Source organism: Centruroides sculpturatus, unplaced genomic scaffold (genome assembly GCF_000671375.1).
Source record: "Centruroides sculpturatus isolate CEXI.00-Female unplaced genomic scaffold, Cexi_2.0 scaffold265, whole genome shotgun sequence".
NCBI lineage: Eukaryota > Metazoa > Arthropoda > Arachnida > Scorpiones > Buthidae > Centruroides > Centruroides sculpturatus.
Genome location: NW_019384449.1, coordinates 744,670 through 771,442, shown reverse-complemented (window position 1 = coordinate 771,442; position 26,773 = coordinate 744,670). Strand labels below are relative to the sequence as shown.

At 27.8% G+C, this 26,773-nt stretch overlaps 1 protein-coding gene across 1 annotated transcript in view; it reads left to right on the top strand.

The window, feature by feature from the left end:
- LOC111620512 overlaps nt 1-26,773 on the top strand; it is a 65,705-nt gene that overhangs the window by 10,679 nt on the left and 28,253 nt on the right. The window contains exons 3-15 of the mRNA XM_023362439.1: nt 7,879-7,932; nt 8,016-8,167; nt 8,292-8,380; nt 12,896-13,040; nt 17,259-17,405; nt 17,645-17,799; nt 17,930-18,254; nt 18,345-18,529; nt 19,793-19,877; nt 22,761-22,877; nt 25,100-25,347; nt 25,420-25,697; nt 25,769-26,038. Coding sequence (XP_023218207.1) covers nt 7,879-7,932; nt 8,016-8,167; nt 8,292-8,380; nt 12,896-13,040; nt 17,259-17,405; nt 17,645-17,799; nt 17,930-18,254; nt 18,345-18,529; nt 19,793-19,877; nt 22,761-22,877; nt 25,100-25,347; nt 25,420-25,697; nt 25,769-26,038 — 2,250 coding nt within the window. The remainder of the gene's footprint in view (nt 1-7,878; nt 7,933-8,015; nt 8,168-8,291; nt 8,381-12,895; nt 13,041-17,258; nt 17,406-17,644; nt 17,800-17,929; nt 18,255-18,344; nt 18,530-19,792; nt 19,878-22,760; nt 22,878-25,099; nt 25,348-25,419; nt 25,698-25,768; nt 26,039-26,773) is intronic.

Below are 26,773 nucleotides of genomic sequence, written 5' to 3'. Positions count from 1 at the left end.
TATAGTTCATCAAGCTATCCTTTAATAATATAAATAATAAATAAATTTTTACTTTAAAACTTATTAAAAGTATTACATTTTTCGTAGAAAACACTACATTTTATATATACCGTATTCCTAATGTGTAAAAGTAGCGTAAAACTTATAACACTGAACAGATACATTAAATGTAATAGTTTTATGTTTACTATTAAATTAATAACTTTAAATGTATTGTAAAATATTTTTGTATACCGTGTTTCCCCGAAAATAAGATCGAGTCTTATATTAATTTTTGCTCCAAAAGACGCATTATTGGTTAACTATCCCTGCAAGAATCGTACGACAGAGGAAGAAACGGCATGAAATATAGCTCATAGAATAGTTCCATCGAATTTAAAGAACGTATTTCACGAACGGAAACATTAAATTCGACAATTCGGTCAATCGGCGCTAATAACGTTGATGTTAAGAAATTGAATAAGGAAAAAAATTAATGTAACTGACAGAAACGGCCAAAATATTTGTTTTAAGGATGTAAAATATGTGCGCAAAATATTTTGATGGGATAGAAGATCTTGGATTCCAAGATTTTAATAATTTGATAAAACTAGTCCTTTGTTTTTCGGAAATTACAACTTCTATAGAAAAAATATTTTTATTCGTTAATTATCTGTGTTCATAAGAGAAATAAAAATTAAATATTTAAACCGTGAAATGAATGCTAATTATAAAGCAAAATTATGCATATAGTGTGATTAGTTTTATGATAAAATTGCGAGTGATCAGAACTTAATAAGTTATTCTGAAAAATATTCCTGGTTTGATTAGGAAATCTACACCAACCTATTAACTTTGATATCATACTGTAATAAAAATATCAATTTTTCGTTATTAGATTCTCGAAAATAAAATATTTTAGAAGAAATTAATTATTCTTTTTACGCTACCAAATCAAAATCGGTAATAATGTACTGACAAATTGTTAGTACATTACGAGACATGTATGCCCATCTATATTTCTTGAATAAATTTTCATGAGAGAGAGCTTGTATTTATCAGCTACGGCTCCACCTCCCGTTTCGGTATACCTAGCTTATTAAAAACACATATCCCGATTTGATTTCTGAAATTCTTATACATCTCTGCTTTTTTAAATTAAAACCAGATTTTTTTATTTATTTAAATTAAATGTTTAAAAACAATTCAGCGAATATGACGTCTAATACGTGTTGTTATTTCTCTATAATTATATAATGGCTCTAACGCCAAGTACTAGGCGTAACTAATTAGTAGTAGTGACTGATAATATTGGTCGTTATTTACATTCATTATCAATACATTTCTTCTATACGTAAATCTATTTATTTAATTTCAAATAGTGTGTGTCATTCAGAAAAATATTTGCATTAGTTAAATATAGCTTTCTTCTCAATTATCTCAACAAATATTGTAGACAAGAAAGACGGTCAAGGATGTCTACCATCATCCAGACAGATATCCTTGGCATAAGATTTTGATCTGATGATCACATTTTTACCTTGATAGTTTTAATCTCCCGTCAGATAAAGCTTATATAACTAGAAAATGATATTGAAGAAGTTTTTCTTTATTCTACATAATGCGGTAATCTTTTATATAACAAATAATTATAGAAGTTTTATTTTACAAGCAGACTGATCATAGTTCATAAATTGTATTATATTGATATCAAAATATTAAAGTAGCAAGCTATATTAGGATGAGAGTAAATCAAAATCATTCGCAATCTATGAATATTCAAATTAGGTTAATTTATGATACGTTTACGTAAAGTTTGCATAGTTTGGAAATTATAATTGTGTATTTTTCTTTAACGTTATGTATATTTTCGTTCTTCATATTTGAAGATAAAACTATATTTTAAAATAAAATCATCAGATATAAAATGCTAAGATATTTTCTAATAAGCAAGAAAATTTTCATTACAGGAATAATAGTTATAAAAAAGAGAATCATAATACAGTAATTATAAAATGAAAACTTAATTTTTAAAAAAATCTTTTATGATATTAACTAAAGTAAAAAAAATTCGTTATTATTTCTTTAGAAATAATCAGTTAATTAGTCTCATATAATATTCAGTGAATTAGATTTCCCATTTTTTCCAATGAGATTTTTAGCTCGTTATTATACCACGTGAAATTCAGCTTAGCCCAGGGGTCGGCAACCTGCGGCTCGCGAGCGACATGCGGCTCTTTAGTTCCATACGAAAATTTTATTTATTTTATCAAAAAAAAAAAAAAAAAAACATTTAAAAATCGTTCTGAATCGATTAACGAGGATTAGGCACTGATTCTATCTCTCAGCCACTTGTACTCGCTTTTCACCGCACCCCTCCCCCGTGACACGCGTCGTCACTGTCGTCAGTCCGTCGGAAGCTCTCGAATGACGCCGTCGTCGGATGTTTCTATTATCTAATTTGTTGTGAAAAACACTACTTATATATGAATAAATAGATATTTTTTCTTATGAATAAATAGATTAGTTTTTTTTTTTATCAAAAAACTTTATTTATGCGAGTACTATTTATTGTTGGCAAAAAAATTTTTGTGTCTCTTTAAAAACTTTGAAATTTTGTAAATTGTAATTTTGGCTCTTCCGACTCAAAAGGTTGCCGACCCCTGGCTTAGCCCATTATCAATAAGACCGACTGAAAGAGAAGCGTGAACGAGAAGTAGAAAATAAGGTCTTGTTGAAATTACCCACAAAAATAGTCAAAATCTAGGAAGAATTGAAATATAAAAGTCTTAAGGAGGTAGAAGATTCCAAAATGCGCGCAGGTTGACATCATTAAATTAGATTTATCCACATGAATTTAGTTTTCATATATAATGTAATTGTAGAGATAAAAGTTTTAAATTCAATTTCTGGCTTATTGTTATTATTATTATTTTATACACTCGTGATTAATCCATTTTTTTTAACAGGAAATTTTGTCTTTGTTCATAAAAAATAAAACATCTTATTTGAGGAAATGTTCTTGTTAATTAAAACTTATTATTAAATGTACATATTCAAAGTGTTGTGATTGAAGTAATTGCAAATATTTTGTTTAAAGTAATATAAATAATACAAATAATGTATCCAGGAGCGGATATAGGTTTTCAGGGCCTAGGGCTTATTGAAGTCCAATGATACCCCATTTTTTGTTAATACAAATAATACTATAAATTATAATTATTATTACCATATATTATTAATATCAACTATTTTTTACTATACGATAAGTGCTCATTTTTAATGAAAAAAGTATTAAATATTTATGATGATAATTCAATTTTTGTGGGTCCAGGGCTTAAGCCCTATTAGTCCCTGTGTAGATCCGTTCCTGAATACATCGACTTTGACGTAGGAAAAGTCGATCGACCATTTTCCTACGTCGCTCACTTTACTCCAGAGAAGGATCGTATAAATTACGTAATGATTAAAGCTACTTTATAAGTACGCTATCAACATTAGATTCACTTTTCACTTCAATCTTCCGTGAAATCATAGTAAAAGAGTAGTTTTTGTAATAACTATAAAAAAAAAAACAAACAAAATACGATATATATCAACAAATAATAATAATAAATCCTAGAATAATTTTTGTTATATTTCTTAAAAACATTTTATTAAACAAAGTGAATTTTTTATTGGTATTCGACTAGCATTAATTAATTAATAAGTGAGCTGGATGATGAGAAAGAAGCCTCTAATCCAGGACTGCTCTAATATATCTGGGTCAGACTAAGGCGCTAGATAACCCAGGTATGCTCATCCGCCATGTTGGTCCTTAGAAAGCAGACGACTCTCGTAGAAGTTCAATAGGAGAGACACGAAAATAATCATAAATTCAACTGTATCTTAAGATTTTGCAAGGTCGAAATGATAAACTTTGCCAAAATTTAGTGCAACTAGTTATAAAATACAGCTAAATTTAAAAATCTTGGAATATGACGTCAAAAGGACCAATATGGCTGCACACGTGACGGAAGCGTATGAGCATACCTGGGTAATCTATCTGGTAGTCTTGGTCTTTTGGACACAATTAAGATTTTTTTTCAATTCTTTTTGTCGTATTTGGGGAATTAGTGCTTTGGTCATATATTACGATCTAGAGGCGACTAATTCGGAAAAATAAATAGGATAATTGTAATAGATTCGATAGAAATCAAAATTTGAAATGAAATAAATAGGAAAATTTTAGTAATGATCAAATATTATATTTCGATTTTCTTTGTATTGTTTATTTTGAATAAGTCCACAAATTACTTGAAGTAATGGAACCACGTGTCGTCAGATTTTTCTTTTACTTGAATCAATATCATTTTCGTATTGTTTCGATGACATTTATTTCCTACATGTTATTCTTTTTGTTTCCAATTTTCCATTGCATATTGTTTTTCTAAATAAACATTATTTAATTTTGAATAGATTTTATGTGATATTAAATTTTGTTAACATTAAATCATATATTCAAGTCAATATTTGAATTAACATTTCTATCAGATCTAATAATACAAAAAGACTGAAAAGTATAAAGAATATTAAAATTAAGATTTTTTGTAAATACTGTATACTATAAATAGATTTTTAAAAAATTATTATAAATTATTATAATTAATCAAATGCCTTACAGTTTTCAAAGTATTCAGCTTTACTATTAACTATTTATTTAGAAGAGTCTCAAAATATAAATTTCTGTATATTGCACATTGTCAGTCTGTTTAATTAATGCTACATAATAATTCTACTGTTTACTCTTTTATAGTTATGATATTCTTTTAGAATAGAAAAATAGCATCCACAATTTTGTAAAATGCTCAGCTATTAACAAAACATTTTTCTTTTATGATGTATAAATTCAGTTTTTCTCTGATTCTTGTTAAAGCTAAGACGTTCTTTCTGTACAACTTGGCTGGCGACACCATGTTTACACTTCTATGCATTTGATGGAGTCGTGGCCAAGTTGTACAGAAAGAATGTCTTAGCTTTAACAAGAATCAGAGAAAAACTAAATTTCTTGCAGAACTGTAAACAGAACCAGTGCCGGCCCGAGGCAAGTTTTAGGATGGAGCAAGATCCTATTATGGCGCCCCTAATTTATACCCTTTAATTTTCTTTACCACTGAGGTGCTCCCTCAGACTTAGCGCCTGGAGCGGTTGCTCCGTTTGCCCTATGGTAGGGCCGGCTCTGAACAGAACGATGTATAAATTCAACACTTAATGCTACTATATAGTGTAATATGATATAACATTTGTCAACTGATAACTACAATATGTAGGCCTATATTTTTTAATCTTAATTCTTCTGCTATGTGAATATTGCAGACCATTCATTAGCAATGTGTATAATGATATACTTTTTGCAATCTCCTCTCCTAGTGGCATATGCAGGATTTTGAGAATTTGGATGTTGCTCAAGGCAGATTTGGAGGATACCCCTGCCATTTTTCAGAGAATGTTACTTAGTTACCTTAGAATTACTTTAGTTATCTAACCTTACCTAATTGAAGTTAAGTGATGTGTGTTATTTATTTTTATTTTAAAGTAACAAAAGTGATTGGTTTGGTATCAACCTAAGCATCCTCCCTGGATATACCTCTTCATCTCTCCCTTCCTTAAACTATACATGTAATTAATAGATATTCCCTTAAGATTTTATTTCTCAATTCCCATCATGGATTTGGCCAGTCCACATTGATGTTTTTTTTTATTATTTTTTATACTCTTTCCTCCTTGTGGATTCTATGGATGTATCCAGGATCCCATATCAGGAAAGGACAATCCCCAAAAAGTTCTTGTGATTTTTTCACCCATCTGGATTTGTACCACATTGGGAGTACCTGGATGATGATGGAGAGGATTCAAATTAATCCACTCCTTAAAATTTGTAAATTGACTTTGACTCTGACTTAAAACTGACTCGTGAATCTTCCACAACTTTCACTTACTGTGCATTTGCATTGCTATATACACTAACTGGACTTTTGACCATTCCTTTGCTGCCAGAACTATTAATTTAGGTATCACTACTTAATTATAGCTCCAAGTTTAGAATTGTTTGCTTTAATCACTGTTTTTTAACTCAGATGTTTGTTAACTCAGATAATTAGCAAAACCCAACAATGATGCACATGATATACATTCACTGTTCATGATAGATAGAATTGTCAGACTGGACAATTGCCAATTAGGTTATTGTTTTTATAAGTTGCATACTAAAATTTTGTTATTACTTGTATGCGATTTATTTTTGATTTACAGTTTATGAAATGAATATTGGCTATTTTTGAATATAATTACGAAGCAGTCCAAAAGTGGGACTTTTGCATACAATTTTAAAAGCTTTCTTAATATGCTGGCTTATACAGTTATTGGGACAGCTTATTAAGAAGCAGGACTGTCCTACCCAATTTGGGACATCTGATCACTTTATGTATGACAAAAGCTATTGACTTAAAGGAAAGCTGCCTTGAAGCAATGTTTGCTGATTATCAAAATCCACTAACAGAATGATTAGTTGTCATATTTTTAAACTTACAGTAATTCTGTAAGTTAAAAATATGACAACTAATTGGTCGACATTAGTCTCTCAAAAGACAGTAATGTTGACCAATAAAATGTGGGTAGTGCTAAAAATGATTGGTTTTGGAGTGTGTGTGTGAATGATTTAGGAAGTGAAAATTGAACCAGTACATTTAACTCTATATTCTTGAGTGATTCACTATACCTTGCAAAATTGAATGTCTAACCTACTTTTCTATTAAATTAAATTAATAGCAGTTGAATAGCAGTTCTACTAATGACTGCCTTTCAAGTGTTTCTTGCTCAGTCTCCTTCACTGAAAGGGATGTAGGCTTTAGACCCCAGATAGGGGTGTGAACTCAGAGCACCTGTGTGAGGATCCAGTTATGGACTGGTGATATGTTTTGAAGGTGACTGAATATTGAAAAAGTTGAAGAATACTACTACCAACCATTTGCCATCTGAATGCAGGGACTGAGGAACTATGCCCTGCAAGCTCCAATTGTGAATACCCACAATTGTCATTGGCCCAACCTTGATGTATATATACATATATCGTATATACTCACATATGAGATGACCTCGCATATAGGATGAGGTGTGACTTTAAAGATCAAAGTAAAGAAAATTAGATTTATTAATACAATCCTAATTTTATTTTGTTTAATCACAAGTAAAATATCAAATGAATGTAAATGCACACACTGTCCCACAAAAATTACTGGCATTTTAAACTTTAAGGAAAAATCTTGTAAAATCAACAGCATAATTTGTTCATGTAAAGCTAGACAATCGGAAATCTTATTTTGCCAATTCTTAATAGTCAAATCCACTCTTCATTGGATTCGGAGACACTTATGAGTTTCTCCGAATTCTGAGTTCCAAATAATCATCTATTTTCACATGGGAAAGGATTAAAACTTATATTGGGCTCCCATGTGATTTTGGAATTTCAATCTGGAATTCAATTCAAAAGCTTTGCTTTTCCTATTGCTATTCATCTTTACTTCTGACAATATACAAGAACAATTTAAATGACCCAGATATAATACGTTTTTAAATGCAAGAGGTAAACATCCGGTAAAAAATGTGAATACACAGTTTACAAAAATTATTTGCAAAATCACAAAGAATCTTTCACTCACATGTATAGGACAATCTAGAAATTTGAAGCTGTGAAAACCTCGTATTATATGCAAGTAAATATAGATTGATGCTGATGTTTAATATATTAATAATAGTAATTTTAAATTTGTCTAAATGTAAATTATAGTTGATCTAGTGTTAAAAGATTCTTAAAAACCATTATTAATTTCATTTTAAATGAATTTTTTCAATTTTAAATAGATGCAGATTTACAGGATATTGTTAAAAAGGAATGTAGGCACAGTTCTGACTCAGGTAAGAAATAAAATAAAATAAAGATATGAATAAATATATGCAAATTGTTATAAGAGTTTAACAATATTTATTTGTTTTACCAGAGAGCTTTTTACAACCTGGGCATGTCTATAAATATCGCTATCATTCAGTTGGCAATGTAGATTTTGCTGGAGTAAATGATAGAACTAGTGAGATAGAACTTGAATGCTCTGTAACAGTGAGTGCTGCTGTTAATTGCCTCTATAATTTAGAGGTAAGAAAACTAAACAAAATAAAAAATACATTTTTTAAATTTTAATTTTAGTAACAAATATGTTCACAATATTTATGAATAAAAAACAGATACAAAATTCAAATAAACCTTATTATTCATTTAGCTTTCTGGATGCAAAACTTCAGCAGGAGGAGGACCAAATGGAAATCTTCAGTATTGGGTAAAAGATCGTGATTTATCCGAGTTAACTGAGTAAGTCAATAATGAATTTATTTTTTTCATATGAAAAATAAACACAGTTAAACCTCTCTAATCTGACATCCTCTTTGTGCCAACACTTAGAACACTTTTAACAACTATAGTCTTAATGTATTTGTTTAACTCAATGATCCAACATTACTCTACTCAGAATTACAACACTATTTCATGTATACATATAGTAATATTGCCTCTCTAATTCAACAATTACCTAGGAAATATTAGAAACATTCTTATAAAAGCTACTGAGTCCATTTACAGTATAAATCCATTAAGCTTATGAGCTTTTTTATTCTATTGACTACAAAGTAAACAAGTTAGATTGTAGCAATTACCAACAGATTATCAGGTGTCACAAGCATGAATGTTAGTATTCAAAGAAACAGTTGCAACAGAAAATTGTTCATAAGATTGAAAAGCTAATTTATTTCAGCAATATTGTCCTGTGGTAATAAATGAAGACAATGAGATAAAAGAAGAAAAAAAAGAATGTAATAATTACCCACAGTAAACATTAAAAATAAACTTTTTACTCAAAAAAAAAACAACTATCTTTGTTAAATCAAGAATTATCTTTAAAAATAAACTGTTGACATAAAAATGTCACAAACATAATTTAAGATTTATGCTTGCTTTTAATAAATCAGTTTAAGTATTTTCAGAGTAATGTTGTAGTAATCCAACAACCTCAATAACTCAACACAGTTCCTTTGTGCCATTAATTTCAGATTGGAGATATTTAACTGAATTAATATAAACTTTTAGTACAAAAGAAATAAAATTTTTTATCATACCTGAAACATCTTGCATACATCAACTGCATTATATATTAAATTTATCACAACATTCCTTCTACAGGATCACCACCTCTATCCATCCTGTTGAGGAATATCTTCACTTATCCATAATCACTTTTAAAGCAATTTATAAAAGAATTTTATGTAACTGGTTATCCACTTTTATTGTATATTTTAAAATTTCATTACATACATTGTCAAGAATCAGCACACAAAACCAATATTAATTACAAATAATATACACTGACACCCAAAACCAGCAAATAAACTTCAACCTTTACTCAAACAAATATTTTCATCTGTATTCAAATTGACATCCTCATTTGACAGTTGTAACCTGAGGATGTCTGTCTGATTCCCTTTGTAATACATTGATTTATCAAGCCAGTTTACTCAAAAATTTCAAAAGAATTATATACAGTAAATATTAAAATTAATAAATTCTAAAAATTTTTTCGTTTAAAAAAACTTCTAAGAACCACAAGTGACGTTCACTCTTTAATTCCGACTTCGATAGAGTTTAAAAAAACAGAGAAAACCAGAGAATTATTTTCACTATCTCTTACTTTATTATGTTATCCATATATATTTCGCTATTTTAGCCTCTTCAGTGGATATTACACTGTTTAGTTGCCAGTACTATTATAGTTCATCAAGCTATCCCAGCATGCATCGACATATGCTCCGGTATTTAAATTTATACAATTTGCATGTTCTTTAATACAGTAATGTTCTATGATGCGTCTTTTTACAAAATTTTTTTCTTTATACAAAATTTTAATATTACTACGATCAATAAGACAATTTTTAATACTGCAGTGTTGTTGCCACGGGGATTCAGTTCTGTTCAATCGAATTGCCGCCTCATGCTCCTTTAGCCTCACTTCCAGTTTTCTTCCTGTTTCTCCAACGTAGCTTTTCCGTTCTGTGCACGTACACATCAATTCATATACGACTTCTGCAACTTCTAAAGGATTCTTCGATTGTTTTTCATTTGCTTTATTAATCAGACAAATACTGTTATTTAATTTATTTTTTTGTTCACCTACTAAATTGACTGAGAACAATTCTTTAATATAAGTTTTATATTTTTCATAAAATTTGAAAATATATGGAATTTTAATATATAAGTTTTCTATTTTATTATTTTTAACATTATATCTATTATTTAAATACGAATTGTACCACTTACGTATAAGCTGTTGTGGATAGTCATTCAATAAATATTTTTTAAAAAGATTCTTAGTTTCAATTTCAATATATTTTTTTAAAGTTGTTCTATTAAATATTTTCTTTAATTCCATCAAAAAAACATTTCTTTTTATTCCTATAGAAGAATATGACTTGTAATTAATCACCTTATTATTATTACATATTTTTTCGTATTTTCGGAACAGCAATGTTTCATTTTTTCTTGTGATTATTACATCTAAATAATTAATTTCATAATTTTTTTCTTCTTCATAAGTAAATTTAATGTTCCTATTTAAACTATTTGCATAATCCACTGAAGAGGCTAAAATAGCGAAATATATATGGATAACATAATAAAGTAAGAGATAGTGAAAATAATTCTCTGGTTTTCTCTGTTTTTTTAAACTCTATCGAAGTTGGAATTAAAGAGTGAACGTCACTTGTGGTTCTTAGAAGTTTTTTTAAACGGAAAAATTTTTAGAATTTATTAATTTTAATATTTGTCTACACCAATCCCATTGTTTTATTATTTATTTATATACAGTAAAACCTATCCAAAATGGAACATGAATAAAATGGAAACCTACCTAAATAAAAAAATTCTTTGGAATGGAATGATTTTTCTACATTAAATTCTATTATAAGCTTGGAACTTCATGGAATCAACACAGAAATAAAAGTTTTTGGTTTGAAATACATATCCTGGCTAAAGCAGAAAAGTAAGATTCCATTTATAGACAAGTGAAATTACTGTACTTCCAAGTATAACAGTCATTGCAGACCATGACAAACTATGTTCCAATAATGATTTTGAACTTTGTCAAAGAAATGAAGGTTATGTGACAAGGGGACATACAGATTATTAATAATAATAGTTTTTGATGGAATTAACCTGAAGCAGAATCAAACGAGTTTTCCAAGGATGAAGTACTTGAGAACAAGCAGTGTAACCTAATGTTACCAATTTGCTATGTACAAAGTAGCTAGTAACTTACTGATGCTGAGTATTTGAGAACATGTTGATTAACATTGTCAGTAATTACAAAGACTGAAGTAAATGATTAATTAGAGTTGGTATTTTTGAAACCGTGTCAATAATTTATTTTAATTCAAACAAATTATTTATCGTATTCATACAGACACTTGGCAAATCACAGAATTAAATTTTATTTAGTTGATACGTGTTTCTTTCTTACACGTTTCGGGCANATTAGAGTTGGTATTTTTGAAACCGTGTCAATAATTTATTTTAATTCAAACAAATTATTTATCGTATTCATACAGACACTTGGCAAATCACAGAATTAAATTTTATTTAGTTGATACGTGTTTCTTTCTTACACGTTTCGGGCATTTCTTGCCCCTCTTCAGCCAACTAAAATAAAAGTTCACAAGTTACAACAGTATAAATAAACGAACATATAAGGTTATGTTATTTTAAAAACATACCTTTTTTGATGAGTTTAAACAATTTTAAAATTTCTTCCATACACTTAAAACCTTTATGATAATACTTAAATTTAATACTTTTTTTTTTTGCCAAGTGTCTGTATGAATACGATAAATAATTTGTGTTTGAATTGAAATAAAATTAATTAGAGTATTAAAATTCCTTAAGAAGCCAGATCACAGAATAACTTAGTCTCTGTATTACTGTAACACAATTACAATTTCTGATAGCAGCAGAGTAACATATTTGTTTTTGATACTGAAACTGGCTTATTTGCTGTTGTGTAAACTCATAAAGATCTCATTGGAAAAGGATCTGAATACCCAACACACACACAAACTTTTTGCAATCAAATAGTTCTCAATTCTAGCATTTAAATACTCCCATCATTAGTTGTCCTCACTTTGGATTAAGCCTAGTATTTGTAATAAAATGTTCTTACTTATTTAAAAGTGATTTTACTAAATACATCAGATAAAAAAGAAGAAAATACTAAAACTGATTCAAAACAGAAACTTGTCAAATTAAAAAAATATTTAGGACTGTGTGATTCCAGTTTACACAGGTTTTACTGTATAAAAATTTTCAAGTTATTTCATATATGGCCTTAAATATTTTATTGTCATATTCACATATAGAATGTTAAATCTTGTGATATGTTCCACTACACTATTCACATATGCAAAATGTAATGAGTGGAATTGACATACAAGTTTAATATATGGTATATTGTCATATGTTTAAGTGGATGCCCATTAATTACACATGCAGTTTAAGGGAAGGAAGGGGTTTACTAAAATTACATTATTGCATGCAACAGGGAGGTGGAGAGGTGAAAAATCGCTTTAAAACTGTACATGTGATTAATGGATAGTTTCTAAGGAAAGAATAACAGCCAAAAACTTCTAGATTTAAAAAAATAATTTTATGCTGCTGATTTAATTGATTCACCAAAAAATTAGTTATTAGAGATGGAATTAACATCTTACAGAAACTCATAATAATACATAATGTACATAATTATATTATAATATATTGAATTTAAATTATTAATAAATTATTTCATAGGTATCCTGTATTATTTTCTTTGAATAATGGAAAATTGGGATCTATATTTGCTTTACCACAAGATCCAATATATTCAGTTAACATCAAGAGAGGTATCATTTCTGGATTTTCTCTTTCCAAATCTTCTGCAGATGGGAAAGAAAGAGTAAGATAAATTCTAATAAACTTGTACAAATAATAAGTTTTTGCATTTAAAGATATAAATCAGTTTATAATAATATATCCTATAACCTTATTTTACATCTTTTATGCACAAATTTTATAAAATATTTTAAGTTTTAAATTAAGATATTAATCAATACTCATATCAGCAACTAGTATTGCATTTGTTGTTTTCATCTCCTGTATATTGAGCTGAGCAAGTTTTATAAGCATCCAAAATCTCATCTTAAAATTAATAATCTGCCTGATTTTTATTGGGCTATTTTAAGTCTAATTAATAATCTGAAACAAAATTTGATAAATTGTTTGTAATTCTAATATATTGGGTTATGGATGTTATCATATATTCATATATATATATATATCCAACCAGTGCTGTCTTATTCATTAGGAACTTAAGGCACAGCACCTAATGCCTATGAAAAATTAAGGGCCTATGAAGTTAAAAATTGAGAAAATACAAGTTATGAGAATTAAAATAAAACATTAAATTTTTGCTCAGTCAGTTTATTTTATGTAGACTTTTCTACACTTTTTGCATGAAAAACCTTTAATAATTTCCTCAACTAGCAACTGTTTTAATATTTCACTTTCTACAGAAAGTACAGGTAAATATGATAATTTTGTTTGAGACAAATTAGATCTTAAATCATTTTTAATGTGATTTAATGTTGAAAAAGATCATTCTCCTTCAGAATTTGATCTTAAGATTGACATATATAGTACATTCTAAGAGCAATATTTGTATTAGAAAAGCAGGAAGCTGGAAACTAAATTCTGCTCCTTTGCAGAAACAATAATTCTTTTACTGTTTTGCATCCAGGAATAATTTAAAAAGATAAAAGAAAAAGGTTATATTTAAAAAATTAAAAGGTGCCTAGGGCCTACGAAAAGCTTATTGCAGCTCTGATCCCAGCTTAAATCTATAGAAGAATTTTTCCATGATATTCATCAAGGACACAATCTAATCAGGATTCCAAATAGTCTACAACATTCACTGATCTGGACTTATGTCTATACCAAATTTGGTTGAGATCAGTCAAGTGCTTTTGGAGGAGTTTATTTAAATTCAAAGATATTTAAGCATAAAGAAATGAACTTATCTCACTCAGCTCAATAATAGTTAAATAATAGATATACAGTAATCTGTCTATAATGTAGTGATTAATAAATACCAGTATATCAATAATTTTCAAAAACAAATTCTTCTTTACTAGAATATTAATATTATCTTCTTACATTATACAGATTACTGTATATCTATTATTTTTAAATAATGGTTTGTTTGTATTTAAATAATAAATCAAGGTTTATTGTACTTAAACTATAAATCTTGATTTTTATTTTGCCATGTTGTTTTCAGAAAGCTTTACCTTTCCATCTTCAGGACTTATACAAAATATAATATTTATAAAACAGATCTTTTAAATGAAGCATTTTAAATATTTAACTACTTAATTCTGTATATAATTTCTTCTGACTAACTTTAAGTTAGTTGGAAGAAATTATATACAGAAACAAAATTAAATATGATTGAATTTTTATTTAATTTATAACTATATTTGGATTTATCTATATATGAAAAATGGCATTGATATTTTTAATAATTGAAAAAATAACATCTTTTGCTTCCATGCTTTTATCTAGCATACTTCAAATAAATTAACAATATAAATATTAGAAATTAAATGTATTTCACTTTTTTTAATAAAAACAGTAGAAAACATTGTTAGTGAGCAATTATTTTATTGTGACATTGTCACAATGCCAGGCTCTAATTTTTAACCATCTCTTAATTTAAAAAAAATCATGTAACTTTTAATTCAGACCAGAAGTTATATAGTTAGTAGTGATGTGCCGGATATTCATATCCGTATCAGCGGATATCTGAGGGAAAAAAAAGATCCGTATCCATTACTTTTTAGCGGATCTTTAACGGATCTTTTATCTTAATGAATTTCATTACTTATATGAAATTTTAAGATAGGTAGCAATAGCACATTCATCATTTACTTACTATCATAAAATATTTTTCCATATTACACTATTAAACTTTTTTGTCGACATTGTTTTTATTTTAATTTAACTCAACACTCTCCAAAAACACAAACGTAATCTATGCTATCCCGTGTCACACTAGCCACAAACCACTGTTTCCCAACGTGGGGCCCACGCCCTACAGGGGGCAATTGGATTGCTAAGGAGGGCAATTCGAAAATGGACTTGTCCAGAGTTTAAGTTAACTGTATAGCCGCTGTATATGTTAGGTAGACAAGAATTTTAGAAAGGCTTAGGTGGGGCATAGCACCAAAAAGGTTGGGAAACACTGCACTAAATTACTGTGGCGGTACGCTATATTTTTGTAAATATTAATTTAAGTTAAGTTTCGTTTTTTCTTTCTACCCTTTGTTCTATTGTCCTATTTTCTTCTAGAACTTTCTTATCTATTCCCTGTCCCTTGGGTGGTATGAGCAGTTCCTAGAAATTTGAGGAGCAAAGGTGTAAACAGGAGCCGGAGAAAAAAGAGAAGTGACATAGCAGGTCATTCGTAAACCGGGCGGCAGGGTGTACGGACGAGGTGAGAGTACTGGGAGTTGTATTTTCAATGACCGGATAGTTCAGAAATAAGTTCAGAAAAAAGATCCTGTTTTAAGGTCGTATTGACGACTGTAGAAGGAAAAATCCTAATTATTGAAGAAGAGAACTGGTCAGTTATAGGAGAAGGACATGTGTTATCCCACTCAACAGTACGCATAAAGAAACAAGCCAAAAAAAGGGACAAAACCCCAGATATCCCTATTTCTATCTTAACTACCATTTTTTGTCTTTTTAATTCTATCCCTTTTTCTGTTATTAGTGTTAAGTTAGTGTTTAAGGTTAGTTTTAAGGTTCTGGGTTATATTGTTGCGATTGGGATCTGTATTGTACACGTGCTTTGGATATAGCGAACTATTATTATTGCTGTAATTTCGCATGCTACTGTTTGTACCATGAAGTTGGAATCCCCCGAAATAGAATCTGTATAAAGATGTGAAATAGCTTAATTGGAAAATCATATCAACTTTTGTTACTTTATCCTGTCTGTCTTCTGTTATCCTGTGGTGAATTCTAATTTAGCACACTTTCACATTATAAACAAAAACACGTGCAGTGCAAATCAAAACATGTCACATTATTAATGCAAAGCATCAACTATTGGTCCAAGGTCACACGCACCGGCACCGACTGAGTATGAAAGTTGAGATCCGTATCCGCGGATCTAGACACTAATGATCCGTATCCATATCTGCGGATATACATTTTTAATGATCCGGCACATCACTAATAGTTAGTTAATTAGGGTCTTCAGCCTTTAAGTTTTCCATATCTGGTATTGATTTTAATAGTGTCTTGCATACATTATACTTCATCTGATAACAATTGAGTCATGCTAGTCATCTATTTAACTCTGTTCTCAAGAAAATTTTGAATTAAAATCACATGACTTCTGGTCCAGACTGGATGTTTGTATGTAGTTAATCAGGGCCTCCAGCCCTTAAGCTTTTCATATCTGGTCTCAATTTTCATCTATCTAACTCCATTCTTGAGATTGACAAAGGACAGACAACAGTGGAAATGTATAGATCTGCAATTTGAAAATTACAGCCAATTATATTAAATTATATCATCAGGTGATTGTGTATCTCGATGATTGGCATGGTTTCCCGAAATACTAGTGAGTTCCAATAAAACAAATTTTATATTATATTTAGGTGAATTTTGGGTTATTGTCACTGTTTATAAGATTACATTTTTTAATTAGATTAATTAAATTTTTAATAATTTATAATAGAAGTTTATTAATTGTTTCAATTTTAAGATATACTTTTTTTTAAAATTTCTAATAATTTATTGAAAACATTTATTACAGACATATGTGTTACATCATACTTTTTGTTTTAAGAAGTAATAAAGATAAAACTATTATAAATGTCATACGTTTAAATAATTTAATAAATAAGTTAAAATAAATGTATTTCACTTTTCTGATATTTGACATTTTAATTATTTAAAATTTCTAATTTGATTTGTAAAATATAAAGACACATATTTCTTAATTTATAAATTTCTTGATTTTTTTCATATAAGCAATATATTTTTATAAAATATAGAGAATTAATCACAAATAATATATTTTAATGTTTGTTTTAAAACTTACTAGACTCAAAGAGATGTTCACGGCAACTGTCCCAGGCAAACAAATTCAATTAGTGATCAGAAATACAGTTCACACAAAATCATAAACAGGTGTCAATTCCCAAGCCGACCAAATTGGAAACTGTCTCCATTTTCACTTTTTTGGAATACTGTGAGTTTTTATATTTTCAAATTTTTATTTAACTTTGGAGTAATGAAGTATAAATTTAGTGTGATCATTCTGTTTTATTAAGAAGTAGTATCATAAATATCATATTAAATTATTGTTTTTGATATTAAATTAAATGAATAGATATTAACAATTAAATATTAAATGAAAAAATTAAATTAAATTTAGATTATTAATTTAAATTTAAAGAAAGTTATATTTATTCAAAATTTTTGTTTTAGAGTTTTGCTCAAGTTCTAATTAGATCCAGCGTTGATTGTGATTATGATGTTAATTCAGGCCAAATGAAATTAGAAAAAGTCTCTTGCCATGAAAAACACATTCTTCTCCCACATTCATCTAAAAATACTGAAGTTTCAGTGCAAGCCAATATAAAGTATGAATCTTAAAAATATGTAAATGATAAGTTTCTGATAAGCTATACATGATTAAATTAAACAGAATTTAAAAGCTTTTTAAATTTTATATATTAGAAGCAAAATGTTCATTTGTATTTAATATTTTAGATATCATCTTACATTAGAATCAGCAAAATCAGCATTATTTAAACAGAGATATCAACTTAATGAGATGAGAGCTACTGGAATAGAAATGGAGTACGAAAAAATTGAAGAACCAACAGCACAGCCTCCAGATTTTCTACAAAATGCACAAGATATTTTGTCAAATTTAGTATTATTTAGTGAAGAGGAAGTACAAATAAGAGCTGCAGGTCTTTTTGATGAGCTTCTGTATCTTGTGAGACAATCAACAGATTTAATACCTTTCATTGATTCAGTGACTGCTTGTAATTTTATCAAAGGTGTACCAAAATGCAATAAAGTACAAAAAGTATGATTCCTAAATATTTATAATTTTAACAAATTAACCTTATAAAGATTTTAAAATTATATAATCTTTTGTGTATTTTTTTATTTAAAGCAATTAGCACTGCAATTTCTTAAAGATGCCATATCACAATGCAATACAGGACCTTGCATGAAAGGATTTAGACATCTAGTTGTTCGGGATCAAATACCTCGAATGTATTTGAATTTAGTTCTTATTTCATTGACAAATATACCTATTCCAAATCCAACTTATATTGAAGAAATTTTGGTAANCTTGCATAATTATCTATATTAAATGCTTACTTTCAGGTAGCCAACTGTTTAACTTTTCCAACAAAGGAACATTTTTGACCTGGTGGACAAAAACCTTGACATAAGCAATAGTTCTAATAAATACAGATATTTTTCTAACACTAATATAGTGTGGCCATCCAACCATGTTTCAAGAAAGAAAATAAATGTATCATAATCTTGAATATAAGACCAAAACAACAAAGATTTATTAACCACACCAGTACAGTTCCAAACTAGTGGGTTAACATGTACTTTTTACTCATTTTATTTCCAAATTCAAAAAACTACAGAAAATAAGTTTAGGTCTCTCTGATACTCTCTTCACCTGTCTAAACATAGCCAATGGTTAAATCAATTTTGAGAGAATTTTTAAATAAATCTAAAACAACAGAGCAAGTCAGATCCTTATTCTCACCATGAGACTCTTTAATACCTGAATAATAATAATAATAATAATATTTCATCTGCTGAAACACACCAACTACAAAAATTGCTTCTAATTGAGATTCAGAATTGTTCACAATATCATCTAAAGATCCTAAACCATGGTTGCCATCCTTTTCAGGTTTTCAATGCACATATCTGAATCAGCCAAAGTTCTATCTATATTAAACACCTACACTTGGATACACTTTAAATGCATTAGAAAATCATTCAAATTAAAGTTCAAATTACAATTCATTTTAATTAATGCAGCCATACTGTACTTTACTTCAAAATCTCCTTTCAATCCTAACAACTGCTCAATTTTAATATTTTCAAAATTAATTAATTTTCAATCTTAATAACATGCTTTCACTTTTCTCCCATCAGAGAATCTCTCAGTGAAAAAGTTTTCCATTTAGAAGCTGTAAATTCTGCATACATGGAAAAATGCAAAAAGTGTAAATCAAGTACAATGTGCAGTAATCCATCACAGTCAGTCACAGATAATCTCCCAAATAACCTGAATTAAAAATTAAGAGACAAATCAAAGATAATTCTTAAGTTAAGATAAAGATAACACACAAGATTATGAATAAAGTATCTCATTTTATCAAAGATAAATTGAAATTATTTGAATTAAAGGTTATTTTTATAATTAAAACATACATTAACTACTATCTCATCTTAATAACATGCTTTCACTTTTCTCCCATCAGAATCTAACAGAGAATCTCTCAGTGAAAAAGTTATAGTTAAAAAGTTAAAGTTATAGAAAATTAATTTTATTGAAAAATATGATTTTTTGTGTTTGGATATTAGTGATGATTGCAATGTAGAAGATGTAACATTCCCATCGGATTATACAACAGCTGACAAAAATGAATATCTTCTTACAGTTATAAAGGTAAGAATGAACTAGCCACTGTAGTTAATCTGCAGAATTAAGGTATAAAAATATGTAAAATTTGAAAACCTTTAGATTTATGTATAAGACATAAATTATTACTAGTTGGCCTATGGAAAAAATTTTCAGTGGGGGATTGGTGTGCTGGCTTAAAAGAGATACAAAATTAAATTTATTTATGTATTTTTGAAACAACCCCTATATTTTTTTCCCACATAGAAAATCTAAATAAATATATCGCACTTATATTTCTAATTTACATCTTAAGATTCTTTGATTTTTAAGAAAATAAATTAATGCAACAAAACAAAAAATTCAAAAAATTATCTTTTGAATTATTTGTTCAATTTCAACTTATAATTGTTTTGTATGTTTAGTTTGTGTTACTGTAAATTTCTTTATATGAAATTGTATTTAAGTGATTCAAATGTTAATGTTCAAAACTATTGCATGTCATTTACCAGATTAAACATTTTCAGTTTGAATTTCAGATCTGATTATTAGAATTCTTTTCCACAAAATAACATCTTAATCTAATGAACATAAATAACCTGAAACTTTTTATTATTTTTATTTTATTCAGTACAAGGTACAATAACTCTGTACTGGAGTTAAATTAAATAAAACAAAATTGAACATTATATAGAAATAAAAATTACAATAACTGTACAATATACAGATCAAAATATTACAGCAATTATGTAATCAGAGGGGCGGCACCTCTTTAGTGCCTCGTCAGGACTGACACCACTGTGTCTTCAGGATAAACACAGAAACTTCAACTTCGGAATTTTCGTGAGCGGTCACGTGAACGGGCGGTTGGATTCGGGATGGAGGAGGATTGAGAGACAGATCAGAAGTGAGTCACGCTGATACAAAGTTAACAACTAAAATAACCAATTTAATTCAACAAAAAAGAATACATAGCTCTAAGCTATTGAATAATGGTCACAAGAGAGAGTTTACAAGAAATCATGAGTTAGTATAGATACCTTTGATGCACTTAATTGTGCAGATTTCAAATTTATGGATCGCTGACTTTCATTCAGTCGGTTGGAGTGGTTGGGAAAGCTAGAGACCATTTACACAATGTTAGAATTAAAAACAAAGTAAATAAATAAATAAGGCAAAAAATATCTGAAAAAATTCAAAAAATATAAAATAAGTACAATGTCCAATAATTTGTCACAGCCAGTCACAGATAATCTCCCAAAGAAAAAAAGTCACATTGAACTAATAGCAAATATAACAGAACAATGAAGCAATGTCCCATAAAAATACAAACACAAAATTTATAAAAATCTTCCTTTACCATTGCCAAAACCTGAATATCCTTATTGGTTTCAAAAGGCCATTTGCCAATTAAATAATCACCTCAAGATATGCAAAACCCTTGCATAATTATCTATATTAAATGCTTACTTTCAGGTAGCCAACTGTTTAACTTTTCCAACAAAGGAACATTTTTGACCTGGTGGACAAAAACCTTGACATAAGCAATAGTTCTAATAAATACAGATATTTTTCTAACACTAATATAGTGTGGCCATCCAACCATGTTTCAAGAAAGAAAATAAATGTATCATAATCTTGAATATAAGACCAAAACAACAAAGATTTATTAACCACACCAGTACAGTTCCAAACTAGTGGGTTAACATGTACTTTTTACTCATTTTATTTCCAAATTCAAAAAACTACAGAAAATAAGTTTAGGTCTCTCTGATACTCTCTTCACCTGTCTAAACATAGCCAATGGTTAAATCAATTTTGAGAGAATTTTTAAATAAATCTAAAACAACAGAGCAAGTCAGATCCTTATTCTCACCATGAGACTCTTTAATACCTGAATAATAATAATAATAATAATATTTCATCTGCTGAAACACACCAACTACAAAAATTGCTTCTAATTGAGATTCAGAATTGTTCACAATATCATCTAAAGATCCTAAACCATGGTTGCCATCCTTTTCAGGTTTTCAATGCACATATCTGAATCAGCCAAAGTTCTATCTATATTAAACACCTACACTTGGATACACTTTAAATGCATTAGAAAATCATTCAAATTAAAGTTCAAATTACAATTCATTTTAATTAATGCAGCCATACTGTACTTTACTTCAAAATCTCCTTTCAATCCTAACAACTGCTCAATTTTAATATTTTCAAAATTAATTAATTTTCAATCTTAATAACATGCTTTCACTTTTCTCCCATCAGAGAATCTCTCAGTGAAAAAGTTTTCCATTTAGAAGCTGTAAATTCTGCATACATGGAAAAATGCAAAAAGTGTAAATCAAGTACAATGTGCAGTAATCCATCACAGTCAGTCACAGATAATCTCCCAAATAACCTGAATTAAAAATTAAGAGACAAATCAAAGATAATTCTTAAGTTAAGATAAAGATAACACACAAGATTATGAATAAAGTATCTCATTTTATCAAAGATAAATTGAAATTATTTGAATTAAAGGTTATTTTTATAATTAAAACATACATTAACTACTATCTCATCTTAATAACATGCTTTCACTTTTCTCCCATCAGAATCTAACAGAGAATCTCTCAGTGAAAAAGTTATAGTTAAAAAGTTAAAGTTATAGAAAATTAATTTTATTGAAAAATATGATTTTTTGTGTTTGGTTTCTAATAAAATGTATTTATTTTATGTAATTGATATTTTTAAATTTTAATAACAATATATTGTTCATATTTACAAATTACAGTTGTATGAACAATATAATAATTAAATTGTTTTAAAAGTTTTATATATGATTTTTAATAACTTTGTAATGAATTATATAATATTACAGTAAAAGATGAGCAATAATAGTATTTTATTATATTATAATAATATTTTATTATTTATATTTAGACAATTGGAAATATTGGTGATACTGCCAGAGTTGCTCATAATACAGTTGTTAAACAATTATATTCTTGTGCAGCTGGTAAAGAAACATCATTAGAAGTATCTGTGGCTGCTATTAAAGTAAGAATTTTATTATTATTGGAAGTAATTCAGAATTTCAATTTTTTTTAATTTTTGCATCAAATTAATTACATCTTAAAAGATTTGAAATTTGTAATTTATATTTACTTATAACAAGTTAATAACACTTAATATTTTTAATTTGTAAAATTTGTTTTAGATATTGATCAAGTTCAGATAAAAGAAATAGTAAACATTTGAAAAAAATAATATTAGATTAATAATTTTGATGGTTATTGTTGTTTAAAGTTTTGAATATTAGATAGTATTCTTTTTTTAAAATCTTTATATAATACAAAGGGCTTGGTAAAACTGTGTAAAATTCCAAATAATATTTAAAAACAAAAATAGTTATTTGATTGCTACTGTAAATTGATTACAGTTTGTTACAAATTAATAAAATAAAAAATAATAATAAAAATAAAATTTCATTTTATAATTTTAATTCTTATCAGTATCAGTTACTAATAATCTCATTTAAAGGTAGAANTAATAAATAATTAATAAAATAATAATTTATGTTAATTTCATAAAAACATATTTAATGAATTTTTAAATGAATAAATAACTAAAAATATTTGAAAAGTAAAAAACATTTTATAATTTATTTTTATCAGAATTGTTCTCTTCTATCAGTTAAATAAAGCTTCTGAAAATTCAATATATCAAGAATTAAAAAACATTTATGATTGTTTTAATTAATACCAATAGAATTTCCAAAAATGTTCTTGCATTTGATAAGATAGCAGTGGCGTGCAGTGACATTTAATGATAGAAAAGCTGTACCGGCCCTAGATAGAATCATTGGAAACGTTATACGATATTTTGGTGTGTAGCATCCAGAAGCTAAACTGCATGAGGTTGGTGCTCTGTAAAGTGCATGCGCAAATGCATATAATCTGGCTGCTTTACATGATTCAAATATATTTGCCATGGAAGCTGTCCCATATTCGACAATACAGTGCTTCCATTGGGAATATGCATATACGAATTTATATTCAAATATACAATAGCAATCTTATCTTGTGTAGAAATTTGTAATAAAATACATAATATGGTTATAATAAAATATTAATTTTAATTAATTCAAAGTATGTTAAAATATTAAAATAATCATACAATATGTATTTATATTTTAGAAAATACAAGGGAAGCAGTGTTTTGGCAGCTTCCATGAATGGCATGCCACTGCAAGATAGCTATTAAATCAAAAAAGACAAACATTCTGAAGCTTGTATAAAAGTAGAACACCATGAAAATCAAATAAAAAAATTAATTATTTAATAATAATAGTTGCTTTAAGATGACAGGTTTATTTAAGACTTGTGTAGTTTGGAATAACTATATTCAAAAAGACATTGTCTGAATTCACAAATTTTACATAAAATAAACTAGGCAACACCTGGGATTTTTTGCAATACTGCCTTGCTTTATATCATTTGATGATACCTAAAAATTTTTTCAATTATGAATTTTAGCGATTTATTTAACTCAAGCTGCTAATATTCAGCTTTAAAATAATTTTAGAAACAAGGTTAAAGCAATTTACAAATTTTTTTTTTTTTTTCATTTTTGACAATATCTACATGTTGCTTAACATAATGCTTTCACAACAGTGATAAAAATTTAATTGAAATTTTAATTACACTCAAATCTGAAAATTGAAAATTGACTATATTATGATGACATCTTGAGATAGTTTGTATTGTGTATTTATTGGATAAAGAGATACAGCTATAAAACTGCAATGTTTGTTTTTTTTTGTTTTGAAAATACAAAGCCGTAATTTTTTAAAACTATTTTTAATTCTTAGATCTCTTTTTAAAATTATCTCACTGAAACTACTTTAAAATACAGAGAATTTATCTTATCTTTAATAGACAATAGGCATATGGAAATAGGAAATGTACTAATATCAAGTTTACACCTTGATATTAGTACATTTCATTATAATTATCTCATTCCAATAATAATCCTTATTGGACCCAATTTATGGGCCTCTATTTGATAAACATTAATATATTTAGATTCAATAATACTAAAGTATGATGCAATAGAATTCAATAGAAAATAAATGCTTTTTAACAAAAATTGAAACTTCTGTAATTAGATGAATTTGAATTGAAGGAATTGAAAATAAGGAATATAAAATGCATAATTATCAATAATAATTTTAAATGCAGTAATTAATTTATTAATTTAATAATTAACCATTTTTTTAGGCAATGTACAGAATGAAACCAAATAATTACATCCACAAAAAACTTACTCATTTAATGAGAGATACTACTCGTGCAGTAGGAGTTCGATTAGCTGCTTATGATGTGTTAGTTAATTTATTTGATGATGATGATCTAGCAAAAGAAATAGCACTTTTATTAAGAGAAGAAAAAAGTATACAAGTAAAGTGCTACATTGCATCAGATGTCCAAATGATAGAACAAGAACATGTTGGATCAACTAAAACTGAGTACACCTATTTATTTAATGCTAACATTTCTTTTCTTTATAGAGTAATAATGATATAATTTTTTTCTCTTAGCACTTTTGCTGATAAATTAAAAGAACATTTTAAAGCAGAAGGAATTTATCTTGAAGATATTCGTTGTAGTCCTATTCATCATTCACGCTCATATCGAGACTCCTCTTTTTATGATTTCCACTTTTTACCAAAAGAAATGAGAGGCTTTGGATCAAAATATGAACATAAAGTGATATTTGAAACACTCAGTGCCTTACCATATTCTTCCACTTTTAATTATACAGTCCAACTTTTTAGCAAATATTATAATCTTTTTGAAACAGGCATAACTGCAAAAAGTATGTTCATTTGTTTAGCAAACATATTCTTAATAGTAATAAAATATATTAATAAAGTTTGTTTACTGTAGATTGGGAAGAATTTGGAATTTGGATTAGAAGACAGCTTTCAGATTCCAATATAAATGTTGGTCAATGGGTAATTACAAATTTCATTGAAGTTGTGAGAAAATTAGGAATAAAAGGACTCATTCCAGTAGTATCAAATTTTGGTGGTGAAGAATTATCATTTGTTTATCCTGATCAAAAAGTTGCAGATAATTTAAGAAAAGTAGTCAAACAATTTCTTGATGCTAATGTAAAACAAAAACCATCTCTAGAAATCTATTTAAAAATATTTGGTAAGTTATATTTTAAACAATATTAATTATTTTAATATTTTGCTTGAATTAATATTCAGTTTATAAATTCTGTAATTATTTTACATTTACTTTAATTATTTACCATTACAGTTTAGTAAAAGTTGTAGTAACATAGAAAACAGGCAGAAATAGTTAAATAAGATTTTGATTTTGAAACTTAAAGAAAATATTTTTCTAAGGATTTTTAGGAATGAAATATTTATATTTATAATAGTTTGTTAGCTCAATAGATTATATTGATTTTGATTTCCAAATGTAACATATTGATTCTTCAATAATTTTAAAAACTTTATGATTATTAAAATTACAGTAGAGCATCGATTATCCGACTCAATTGGGGACTGGGGTTGGTCAGATAACTGAAAAAATGGATAACCGAAAAATATGAAAAAATACATTATTAGTATAGTATATTAGTATATCCCATGTAATTAGTATATTAGTATATCACTATTAACCTACTTCGTGTTGAATTTTCATTGATGTTAAGCCTAGCAAAAATTTTTTTAAAATAATAATCGTTGCTATTGTATCGTTAAAAATTAGAAAATTAAGCCTCATTTAAATACTGGCTCCCTTTCATGGTCGAGCCATTGTTGCCAGCTAAAACACGTAAAAATAATATTAAAGTAGCCAAGACATAGCCAAATATTGTAGCGCCACATCACTAGCGGACATTTGAATTTGCCGACTAGAACGCGGTCAGTTAACCGA